Genomic DNA, 12855 nt, shown 5'->3' on the forward strand with positions numbered 1-12855 from the left:
TAAACTTCAGCACAGTAGTTAAAGCAGCCATTGATGAAGTCATATAAAAATAGCAAATGATCAAAGTGTGTGTGTGTGTATGTATATGTGTGTATATATATATATAAAAATATATAATGTGTTGTATATCCTTTATCATTTAAAAACAGTATATTCTTAATGTGAAATCAGATTGGATAAAGAATCCATATACCGTCTAAGCTTCTCACTGTTAATTTGTGAGTGAAACTTATCTGAGATGTATTTGCCTGTGGAATAGTCTAAGTCCCATTGTTGGGTTCATACTAAAACTAGACTGAGTATACATGGAGTGTACAATCGAGAACATGACTGTACTGGTGGGGTGGTAAACTAAATTAGATGACCCAGTAGGTTTTTTCATGTCTAGACTGTTATTTAGCCACTAATATTTGTTACAGGTGTCCACTCATCTTTCAAACTAAGAAAGGCATACAGTTCTGGTGGGAGTCTTAACATTTCTCCTAGTTTCTTTAATGTTAAAATTAACATTATTTTTTGGAAAGTAATATAAATCTGGGGTACTCTATTTAAACATGGTTTCAGAGTAGCAGCCATGTTAGTCTGTATTTGCAAAAAGAAAAGGAGTACTTGTGGCTCCTTTTCTTTTTATTTAAACATGATGGATCTTAATGCTGGCAACTGAGCAGTCCTGCTTCCTACCTTGAGGAAGGGTGAGGAGGGAAGGGAAACGGGTTCAGTGCCAGACTTGGAAACGAAATGTAAAAGCTTTGACAGAGAATACCTAACTTGTATTACACCTAGCAAAGTTGACATTCTGTGGGGATAGTTGACAAAATCTGAGTGGTCTGAACATTAGTTTTAGCAGCATTCATGAATTCAGAATTATTCTATCTGAATTGTGGATTTCAGTTATGTAGATGACCTGCTTTCCCCTCCTTTCCCCATAGGAAGCCAAGCGTTTCTCTAATATAGATAAATCATGGGTGAAGATCATGACGCGAGCCCATGAGATGCCAAATGTGGTCCAATGCTGTGTTGGAGATGAAACCATGGGGCAGCTTCTGCCACACTTGTTAGAACAGCTTGAAATTTGTCAGAAGTCACTTACAGGGTAAGACTGTTAATAGGGTACAATTCCAAGAAAATGGTGATAAATAGCACAACCACGGGACTAGACATGAGAATAATTCTTTCAGTGCTTTTCTCTTGCATTGGGCCCAGGGGTGCAGGCTTATTTTCTGTGCATCCATGTAAGGTGAGGGTGCAGGTTAGTCCATAACTTAATTTTGAAGTAAAGGAAGCCTGACATGGAGTTCATTAGCAACACTTTCAACAAATGCATCCAACTTCAGCAAGCTAGAACTGCACTCTTAAATTTTAATTACTATTCTGATTGATCTGTAACCTCCACTGGCTTTGTGCAATGAGATAATCTGTAATTCCAAATGGTAGCATCAAAGCAAAATCTTAACCCATCGGGGCACAGTGGTTCTGAACTGCTATTATTACCACTAATGAAAACTGCATTAATGTGTTGTGTTGGGAAAAATTGGTCTCCCATCACCAAAGGGATAAGATGAAGCTCACCTTATGAAGGCAGTGCTGAATAAATTACCACCATGAGGCTTGTTTCTTTTAAACTCAGGTACCTTGAGAAAAAACGACTTTCCTTTCCTCGGTTCTTCTTTGTGTCGGACCCTGCTCTCTTGGAGATACTTGGCCAGGCATCAGACTCTCACACTATACAGGCTCACCTGCTGAATGTCTTTGACAACATTAAAACTGTCAGGTTCCATGAAAAGGTGGGCACTGCTCTAATCTTGCCACACTAGTCTTGCAGATTGGCAAGCAATGCACAGAGTTTCTTAAATGAAAAGTTATACAGGTAAATGGGCCATCCGCCAGATCCACAAGGGATCTTGAGTTCCTTAGTGCTAATTAGACTTTTTCCTCAGGGGTCTTGGGTTCCGAATCTTCACTCACATGACAAATTAATTGTGTGTAGAGTGAGGATGATAGTTCAGAAATTTGCACCTATATTTTGGCTTAGGAACATGACATCATGTTAGCAGTTTTAAACACTGACACTTTCTGTTGCCACAAGTATGTGCCCTGTGTGTATATATCATTTTTTTGGTTAGAAATAATTTTCTCCCTGTCTAGGTTATCCCCACCCAGAGTATCACTTGCAAAACTTAAAACCAGTCACTTTCCAGTTGACCTTTGAAGCCCAGGTGTTTGAGTTAGAAAACAGGCAAAACAAGAATGGCTGTCTGGTATTTTTTATGAAGACAGACCTGTAAAGGCCAAGTGTTTAATATCTGTGACAGTTGGCTACTGGGATTTTAGGTTATTTCCCATCTCCTCCCTATTCCAAACAAAGCACACTTTTCCACTCAAGGTAAATAGTATCACCAGTTCACTAGTTACATTCTAGGGAGGTTTTTACTGGTATTGGCATGTTCCTAGAGCAGTCCTGGTGGTTATGGGAATCCTGGGACTGCAAATATGTCCACCTGTAGGGGTATACAATGTAAGAAGTCTTTTTACATTCTGATTTCGCCCTTAACAAATCTACTGGGGGTAGGGGAGCAGTGAGAAACTGAGCCTTTAGGTTTTTGGTGGGGAGACTTACAAAAATGACTACAGATTTCATAAGCACAAGTCCTGTTGCTTTGTGTACTGAAGACCTTCAGGAGCTTTAAAAAACCCCTTTTGTAGATTAAGTATAATCTTGAGGTTAAGGCACTGAATTAATACTCAGATGCTGATTTGGCTTCTGACACTGCAAGTAACTGTCTATGTGACTTTGGACAAGTTCCTTAATCACTCAGTTCCTCAGCATCCCACTCTTGGTCTGTTTTTCAGTTTAAGACTTCAAGCATAGTGAGTGCCTCTGTATAGTGCCTAGATCATTTGGCGTCTCTAGGCACTAACATGAAAATAGAAGTAAAATTTAACAAGTGAGATCATCTTACAGCCTGTTATTCATTTGAAAGTTTACTTCAGTTATTGCTAAAACACTGTTAGAGGAAACCCTGATTCTGAATAAGCCTTACCAGGATCAGTAGTGATTAATTTGTTACTGTAGCTCATTTCTTTTGGCAGGTACAACCTGACCTGTTCAATAAATTACCAGGATTAAAAATAGTTAATTGTGTTGTGGAGATGTTGGAGAAATGACCAGTTCGTAGCAATAATGTTCTGTATATTACAATATTTTTTTTTGTTTCAACTAGATATATGATCGCATTCTGTCAATTTGTTCTCGAGAGGGTGAGACAATTCAGTTGGATAAACCTGTAATGGCTGAGGGTAACGTGGAAGTCTGGCTCAATTCTCTCTTAAAGGAATCCCAGTCCTCATTACATATTGTCATTCGCCAGGCAGCCATGGATATCCAGGAAACTGGATTCCAGTTGATTGAATTTCTTTCTTCTTTCCCAGCACAGGTGAGCTTATTAAAATGGGTGCGGAGCTAATAAATAAAGCTAAATAAATAAAGCTAATCAAATGATTTGTAAAGCATTTTGAGATCTACTAATAAACAGTGCTATAATAGTGCAACTATTTTAGTGGGATTAGGAGAAAATATGTTTGAGTGAACCTTGATTAAAAAATGTTGTCCTCAAATGTGTGCAGCTCCTGTTGATTTTTCAAAAGGCATCACATTTGTACACCAAATAGATCTAGACTTGGGATATAAAGTATTTACTCAAGGTAGTTTTACTTCTCTGATGAAGGCATGAGTTACACCTTTTAATACATTTTGAAGTATTTTAATTTTGAGTAATTTATTAAGTATTAATAGAAAAGCATATTTATGTATGCTAACTGAAAAAACTTCACAGAGCATACTGTTTGTTTTTTCATAAGGTTGGGTTATTGGGGATCCAAATGATTTGGACAAGAGACTCAGAAGAGGCATTGACTAATGCCAGATATGATAAAAAAATAATGCAGAAGACAAACCAATCTTTCTTAGACTTGCTGAACACTCTGATAGACATGACAACCAAAGAGCTCAGTCCAGTGGAGCGAATTAAATATGAGACACTAATCACTATCCACGTGCACCAGAGGGACATCTTTGATGATCTGGTAAGCATTCAGTTTAGCTTCGTGTGCTGTCACAGTATTATATTTAAACATGGCTCGATAGTTGCTGAATATGCCCTTTCAAATATGAAAATGATATGTATATCTACATCTAGCGATTGAGTCTCCATTTCATTCCCGTGATGTTTGGTGTTGAGATACTGTGGGGAAGCTTGCACTACTGCAGCCCAGGTTATAGTTGATCCATGGACAAAGTAAGGGTTTAGTTACTTCAGAGGCAGTAAAATAATTTGGAAACTGTAAAAACTAATCAGGCTACTAGACTTCAGGATTGTAAGAAAAAATATTGGCAGATGACAGATGACTTCTACTACTTGGTCTTGTTAGAAAAATAGGCCTTGCTTTTACAATTGCTGATGTGACGGTTTGAGTTCATTTCCACTGATAAAATTTCAGGGTTGGGACAAGATTAAACATAGCTAATTTGAATTGATGGAAAGAGACCAAGTTACAACTCCAAGTGTGTGTCAATTCAAGATCAATACCTGTGGTGAATGGTCAACCCTGGGATAATTTTTTACCAAATTCTATATAAATTCTGCAAGTGTTCTAATACATTTCTGAGTGCAATTCTGACTGTGTTCTGTGGATTATCAACTGAGGTTCCAAGAATAAACTGAATGGAGCTAGCATAAAACTTCATAAATGATGGGAAGAGGACGGAAACTGATGATGGCAAATTCACAACACTAAACCTAAAACAAAGGGCCTAAACTCATTGACTAACACACTTACATCCACGTAGTCACTTCACGCTGCCAGAGCAGCCTAATTGGAGGAGATGGTGGGGGAAGGCTTAGTATAAATTACAGCTCAGGCCAAAAAGTATCCACTGACTTTAGTAATAAATGAAGCATTTTTTTACTACGTGGTGCTTCTAGGCAAAATATTGTTGTGTGACTTTGTGCTTTCTTTCTTGGTGAGGTAGCACAAGCAGGCAGTGGAATGATGACACAGGCACAAGCTAAGTAACAACAGAACATAATGAGAACAAGGCAATTCCCCTCCTGATGCTTGCTCTCACAAAACCCTTCCACTTTTCCACAGGCAGGAAACACCTCCTCCTCTGACCTTTCAGGGTTACTTCCCCTTAGGGAGGAAGCACATCCTTTAGGGTATGTCTACACTCTGAAATTAGGTCGAATTTATAGAAGTCGTTTTTTAGAAATCGGTTTTATATATTCGAGTGTGTGTGTCCCCACAGAAAATGCTCTAAGTGCATTAAGTGCATTAACTCGGCGGAGCGCTTCCACAGTACCGAGGCAAGCGTCGACTTCCGGAGCGTTGCACTGTGGGTAGCTATCCCACAGTTCCCGCAGTCTCCGCTGCCCATTGGAATTCTGGGTTGAGATCCCAATGCCTGATGGGGCTAAAACATTGTCGCGGGTGGTTCTGGGTGCATATCGTCAGGCCCCCGTTCCCTCCCTCCCCCCGTGAAAGCAAGGGCAGACAATCATTTCGCGCCTTTTTTCCTGAGTTACCTGTGCAGACGCCATACCACGGCAAGCATGGAGCCCGCTCAGGTAACCGTCACCCTATGTCTCCTGGATGCAGGCAGACGCGGTACGGCATTGCTACACAGTAGCAGCAACCCCTTGCCTTGTGGCAGCAGATGGTACAGTACGACTGGTAGCCGTCATCGTCATGTCTGAGGTGCTCCTGGTCGCCTCTGTGAGGTCGATCAGGAGCGCCTGGGCAGACATGGGCACAGGGACTAAATTTGGAGTGACTTGAGCAGGTCATTCTCTTTAGTCCTGCAGTCAGTCCTATTGAACCATCTTATGGTGAGCGGGCAGGCGATACGGACTGCTAGCAGTCGTACTGTACCATCTTCTGCCGAGCAGCCATGAGATGTGGATGGCATGCAGTCCTTCTGCACCGTCTGCTGCCAGCCAAAGATGTAAAAGATAGATGGAGTGGATCAAAACAAGAAATAGACCAGATTTGTTTTGTACTCATTTGCTTCCCCCCCTCCCCTGTCTAGGGGACTCATTCTTCTAGATCACACTGCAGTCACTTACAGAGAAGGTGCAGCGAGGTAAATCTAGCCATGTATCAATCAGAGGCCAGGCTAACCTTCTTGTTCCAATAAGGACAATAACTTAGGTGCACCATTTCTTATTGGAACCCTCTGTGAAGTCCTGCCTGAAATACTCCTTGCTGTAAAGCCACCCCCTTTGTTGATTTTAGCTTCCTGAAGCCAACCCTGTAAGCGCCCCTCCCAGCGTCAGAGCAATGGCAAACAATCGGGCATCTGAGAGTGCTGTCTAGAGCAGTCACAATGGAGCACTCTGATGGGGCTAAAACATTGTCGCGGGTGGTTCTGGGTACGTGTCGTCAGGCACCCGTTCCCTCCCTCCCTCCGTGAAAGCAAGGGCAGACAATCATTTTGCGCCTTTTTTCCTGAGTTACCTGTGCAGATGCCATACCACGGCAAGCATGGAGCCAGCTCAGGTAACCGTCACTCTATGTGTCCTGGGTGCTGGCAGACGAGGTACGGCTTTGCTGCACAGTAGCAGCAACCCATTGCCTTCTGGCAGCAGACAGTGCAATACGACTGGTAGTCGTCCTCGTCGTGTCCGAGGTGCTCCTGGCCACATCGGCTGGGAGCGCCTGGGCAGACATGGGCGCAGGGACTAAATTTGGAGTGACTTGACCAGGTCATTCTCTTTAGTCCTGCAGTCCTATTGAACTGTCTTATGGTGAGCGGGCAGGCGATACGGACTGCTAGCAGTCGTACTGTACCATCTTCTGCCAGGCAGGCAAGAGATGAGGATTGCTAGCAGTCGTATTGTACCATCTTCTGCCAGGCAGGCAAGAGATGAAGATGGCTAGCAGTCGTACTGTACCATCTTCTGCCGAGCAGCCATGAGATGTGGATGGCATGCAGTCCTTCTGCACCGTCTGCTGCCAGCCAAAGATGTAAAAGATAGATGGAGTGGGTCAGAACAAGAAATAGACCAGATTTGTTTTGTACTCATTTGCCTCCTCCCCTGTCTAGATCACACTGCAGTCACTCACAGAGAAGGTGCAGCGAGGTAAATCTAGTCATGTATCAATCAGAGGCCAGGCTAACCTCCTTGTTCCAATAACAACGATAACTTAGGTGCACCATTTCTTATTGGAACCCTCCGTGCAGTCCTGCCTGAAATACTCCTTGATGTACAGGCACACCCTTTGTTGATTTTAGCTCCCTGAAGCCAACCCTGTAAGCCGTGTCGTCAGTCGCCCCTCCCTCCGTCAGAGCAACGGCAGACAATCGTTCCGCGCCTTTTTTCTGTGCGGACGCCATACCAAGGCAAGCATGGAGGCCGCTGAGCTCATTTTGGCAATTAGGAGCACATTAACCACCACACGCATTATCCAGCAGTATATGCAGCACCAGAACATGGCAACGCGATACCGGGCGAGGAGGCGACGTCAGCGCGGTCCCGTGAGTGATCAGGACATGGACACAGATTTCTCTGAAAGCATGGGCCCTGACAATGCATGCATCATGGTGCTAATGGGGCAGGTTCATGCTGTGGAACGCCGATTCTGGGCTCGGGAAACAAGCACAGACTGGTGGGACCGCATAGTGTTGCAGGTCTGGGACGATTCCCAGTGGCTGCGAAACTTTCGCATGCGTAAGGGCACTTTCATGGAACTTTGTGACTTGCTTTCCCCTGCCCTGAAGCGCATGAATACCAAGATGAGAGCAGCCCTCACAGTTGAGAAGCGAGTGGCGATAGCCCTGTGGAAGCTTGCAACGCCAGACAGCTACCGGTCAGTTGGGAATCAATTTGGAGTGGGCAAATCTACTGTGGGGGCTGCTGTGATGCAAGTAGCTCACGCAATCAAAGATCTGCTGATATCAAGGGTAGTGACTCTGGGAAATGTGCAGGTCATAGTGGATGGCTTTGCTGCAATGGGATTCCCTAACTGTGGTGGGGCTATAGACGGAACCCATATCCCTATCTTGGCACCAGAGCACCAAGCCGCCGAGTACATAAACCGCAAGGGGTACTTTTCGATAGTGCTGCAAGCTCTGGTGGATCACAAGGGACGTTTCACCAACATCAACGTGGGATGGCCGGGAAAGGTGCATGATGCTCGCATCTTCAGGAACTCTGGTCTGTTTCAAAAGCTGCAGGAAGGAACTTTATTCCCAGACCAGAAAATAACTGTTGGGGATGTTGAAATGCCTATATGTATCCTTGGGGACCCAGCCTACCCCTTAATGCCATGGCTCATGAAGCTGTACACAGGCAGCCTGGACAGTAGTCAGGAGCTGTTCAACTACAGGCTGAGCAAGTGCAGAATGGTGGTAGAATGTGCATTTGGACGTTTAAAGGCGCGCTGGCGCAGTTTACTGACTCGCTTAGACCTCAGCGAAGCCAATATTCCCACTGTTATTACTGCTTGCTGTGTGCTCCACAATATCTGTGAGAGTAAGGGGGAGACGTTTATGGCGGGGTGGGAGGCTGAGGCAAATCGCCTAGCTGCTGGTTACGCGCAGCCAGACACCAGGGCGGTTAGAAGAGTACAGGAGGGCGCGGTACGCATCAGAGAAGCTTTGAAAACCAGTTTCATGACTGGCCAGGCTACGGTGTGAAAGTTCTGTTTGTTTCTCCTTGATGAAACCCCCTGCCCCTTGGTTCACTCTACTTCCCTGTAAGCTAACCACCCTCCCCTCCTCCCTTTAATCATTGCTTGCAGAGGCAATAAAGTCATTGCTGCTTCACAGTCATGCATTCGTTATTCATTCATCACACAAATAGGGAGATGACTACCAAGGTATCCCAGGAGGGGTGGTGGAGGAGGGAAGGAAAATGCCACACAGCACTTTAAGCACAGCACTTTAAAAGTTTACAACTTTAAAATTTATTGAATGACAGCCTTCTTTTTTTTGGGCAATCCTCTGTGGTGGAGTGGCTGGTTGGCCGGAGGCCCCCCCACCGCGTTCTTGGGCGTCTGGGTGTGGAGGCTGTGGAACTTGGGGAGGAGGGCGGTTGGTTACAGAGGGGCAGCAGTGGCAGTCTGTGCTCCAGCTGCCTTTGCTGCAGCTCAACCATACACTGGAGCATACTGGTTTGGTCCTGCAGCAGCCTCAGCATTGAATCCTGCCTCCTTTCATCACGCTGCCACCACATTTGAGCTTCAGCCCTCTCTTCAGCCCGCCACTTACTCTCTTCAGCCCGCCACCTCTCCTCCCGGTCATTTTGTGCTTTCCTGCACTCTGACATTATTTGCCTGCACGCATTCGTCTGTGCTCTGTCAGTGTGGGAGGACAGCATGAGCTCGGAGAACATTTCATCGCGAGTGCGTTTTTTTTTCTTTCTAAGCTTCACTAGCCTCTGGAAAGGAGAAGATCCTGTGATCATTGAAACACATGCAGCTGGTGGAGAAAAAAAAAAGGGACAGCGGTATTTAAAAAGACACATTTTATAAAACAGTGGCTACACTCTTTCAGGGTAAACCTTGCTGTTAACATTACATACATAGCACATGTGCTTTCGTTACAAGGTCGCATTTTGCCTCCTCCCACCGCGTGACTACCCCCTCAACCTTCCCCCCTCCCTGTGGCTAACAGCGGGGAACATTTCTGTTTAGCCACAGGCAAACAGCCCAGCAGGAATGGGCTCCTCTGAGTGTCCCCTGAAGAAAAGCACTCTATTTCAACCAGGTGACCATGAATTATATCTCACTCTCCTGAGGATAACAGAGAGATAAAGAACGGATTTTGGTTGAATGCCAGCAAACATACACTGCAATGCTTTGTTCTACAGTGATTCTCGAGTACGTGTTACTGGCCTGGAGTGGTAAAGTGTCCTACCATGAAGGACGAAATAAGGCTGCCCTCCCCAGAAACCTTTTGCAAAGGCTTTAGGACTACATCTAGGAGAACCGCAAATGCCAGGGCAAAGTAATCCTTTCACATGCTTGCTTTTAAACCATGTATAGCATTTTAAAAGGTACACTCACCAGAGGTCCCTTCTCCGCCTGCTGGGTCCAGGAGGCAGCCTTGGGTGGGTTCGGGGGGTACTGGCTCCAGGTCTAGGGTGAGAAACAGTTCCTGGCTGTCGGGAAAACCGGTTTCTCCGCTTGCTTGCTGTGAGCTATCTACAACCTCCTCCTCCTCATCATCTTCTTCGTCCCCAAAACCTACTTCCGTATTGCCTCCATCTCCATTGAAGGAGTCAAACAACACGGCTGGGGTAGTGGTGGCTGAACCTCCTAAAATGGCATGCAGCTCATCATAGAAGCGGCATGTTTGGGGCTCTGACCCAGAGCGCCTGTTCGCCTCTCTGGTTTTCTGGTAGGCTTGCCTCAGCTCCTTCAGTTTCACGCGGCACTGCTTCGGGTCCCTGTTATGGCCTCTGTCCTTCATGCCCTGGGAGATTTTGACAAAGGTTTTGGCATTTCGAAAACTGGAACGGAGTTCTGATAGCACGGATTCCTCTCCCCAAACAGCGATCAGATCCCGTACCTCCCGTTCGGTCCATGCTGGAGCTCTTTTGCGATTCTGGGACTCCATCATGGTCACCTGTGCTGATGAGCTCTGCATGGTCACCTGCAGCTTGCCACGCTGGCCAAACAGGAAATGAGATTCAAAAGTTTGCGGTTCTTTTCCTGTCTACCTGGCCAGTGCATCTGAGTTGAGAGTGCTGTCCAGAGCGGTCAGAATGGAGCACTCTGGGATAGCTCCTGGAGGCCAATACCATCGAATTGTGTCCACAGTACGCCAAATTCGAGCCGGCAACGTCGATTTAAGAGCTAATCCACTTGTCAGGGGTGGAGTAAGGAAATCGATTTTAAGAGCCCTTTAAGTCGAAATAAAGGGCTTCATTGTGTGGACGGGTGCAGGTTTAAATCGATTTAATGCTGCTAAATTCGACCTAAAGTCCTAGTGTAGACCAGGGCTTAGGGGCTCTCTGGATGTGCCACACACACAAATCCAGTCAACCCTCGTAATTCTGAGATGTATGCATATCTCTACAATATAGATAATAGTTCTGTCGAAATATCAGCTCATGTTGGTTGTAAAATTAATAAATTGCACCTCTCATCTGCTGCATCCATGGTAATCCAGAATGAGACAGATATTGTAAAAGGAAAACAAAACTGCTTGTTCTGGAAAGAAACCTGGAGATTTTTTTTTTCCAAACCTTCAGGAGATCATGAGAGAACTTGCCAACTGTACATAAGTTACCACCCAAAGTGGGCTCAGATTTTCAAAGTCTGAAGACACCTTCAGGGGCTTATATTACTCTGTTGCTTTTGGGGATCTTGAGAAAGAAGGATGTGGCTACCCTTTCCTCTCCCCTTTAGCCAGTCAAGACCCACCTTTCTCTACTTCCACCATCCTTTCCTATTTAGGAATAAAAATAAGTACATTTTAGATAAGGGATAGTTTGGGAGAGAATCCCCCCAAAGTCTCATCTTTACATGACAGCTTTCCTTTTTTAATCACTTCTCTGTTACCATTTTTACTGTATTTGAACGCTGTAGCACCCACATGCAAAAAACTCTTGTTCTAAGTCCTACCTCATTTCTTGAAATTCTTCTCTATTCCCTCCCTCTTTTTGATCTGGTGGCATTTTACATGCTCTTTGCATAGGTGTGAGCCTCCAAGCTGGAAGGCAGTAGAGAATCAGGTTCTTAGATTCCTAAAAATCGTATAATCAAATGGTAGCTGGACTGAATGAGTCCTCCATCTTTCCAAGACAGAATTCCATGCTGTTTAGCTGTGTTTAGGTCTTTTGGAAAATATCATAAAGTCGGGTTCCAATGACTTTATATGGTCATTAGATTCCATGATGCCACTCCAAAAAACTTTGGCCAAAAATTCTGCCCCCATTACACAGCAAGTGTGTGTAATGTTGCTAGCTGCTGCAGTTCACTGCTGACTGGACTGAATTTCTAGTGGTGCTCTAATCTGGCTCTTGGAGATCTAACATAATGTGGTATATAAATGCAAAATGCCTATTTTAATCAGTTAGCTCTATTGAGGATTTTTTTTTTATTTTCCTAGTGCCGTATGCACGTCAAGAGCCCTACAGACTTTGAGTGGTTGAAACAATGTAGATTTTACTTCAAAGAAGACTCTGACAAGATGATGATTAACATCACTGATGTGGGTTTTACCTACCAGAATGAATTCTTAGGCTGTACTGACAGGCTTGTCATAACTCCTCTCACTGACCGGTAACAAAGTTTGATTACTTACCCAATGTTTATCATTTTTGGCTTCTCACCACAAGGATTGTCTCAAAGTTTTGCTCATTTGGGGCCAAATTCTGTTCTGATTTATGTCCTGTTCAGTCTTACATTCAGTGGGTTTGCATGACCTGGGAATCAAAGCATAATTTTTGTTCTTTACAATATGTAATAACGTTCAGAAATCCATGATTACTTCTATATGCTGTGTTAGTCTTTATGTTGGCTGATATGTGGCATAAAACAGCTATGTTATTTAGAGGAAAGTTAACATAAGTAATATAGTTTGAAAAAAAATAATTGAGTTAAATTCCACATGAAAATGCCCATGAATGCTGATCAGATTTAGCCACAAACTTAAGTTCTTATTGTGCAATAAAATCTGAGAGCTGAAGTCAGTGTGGATCTACTTGGAAGTAGGGGCTCCACCTGCATGATTGTGATGACAGGATGAACCTTGATGAACCCAAAATAACCAAAAAATAGAGAAGTTCATATTGCTATCTCGAGCATCTGTAAGTACTTCATCTGACCTTGTTATAGGGTCAATTTCAT

General features: G+C 44.2%; 1 protein-coding gene across 6 annotated transcripts in view; it reads left to right on the top strand.

The window, feature by feature from the left end:
* DNAH5 (dynein axonemal heavy chain 5) overlaps nucleotides 1-12855 on the top strand; it is a 307171-nt gene that overhangs the window by 151340 nt on the left and 142976 nt on the right. For all 6 annotated transcript variants that reach the window (XM_073332323.2, XM_078851640.1, XM_078851639.1 and 3 more), the window contains 5 exons: nucleotides 930-1093; nucleotides 1628-1784; nucleotides 3222-3434; nucleotides 3859-4083; nucleotides 12116-12288. In XM_073332323.2, the coding sequence (XP_073188424.2) occupies nucleotides 930-1093; nucleotides 1628-1784; nucleotides 3222-3434; nucleotides 3859-4083; nucleotides 12116-12288 (932 nt within the window). The remainder of the gene's footprint in view (nucleotides 1-929; nucleotides 1094-1627; nucleotides 1785-3221; nucleotides 3435-3858; nucleotides 4084-12115; nucleotides 12289-12855) is intronic.

This window comes from Lepidochelys kempii, chromosome 2 (genome assembly GCF_965140285.1).
Source record: "Lepidochelys kempii isolate rLepKem1 chromosome 2, rLepKem1.hap1, whole genome shotgun sequence".
Classification (NCBI taxonomy): domain Eukaryota; kingdom Metazoa; phylum Chordata; order Testudines; family Cheloniidae; genus Lepidochelys; species Lepidochelys kempii.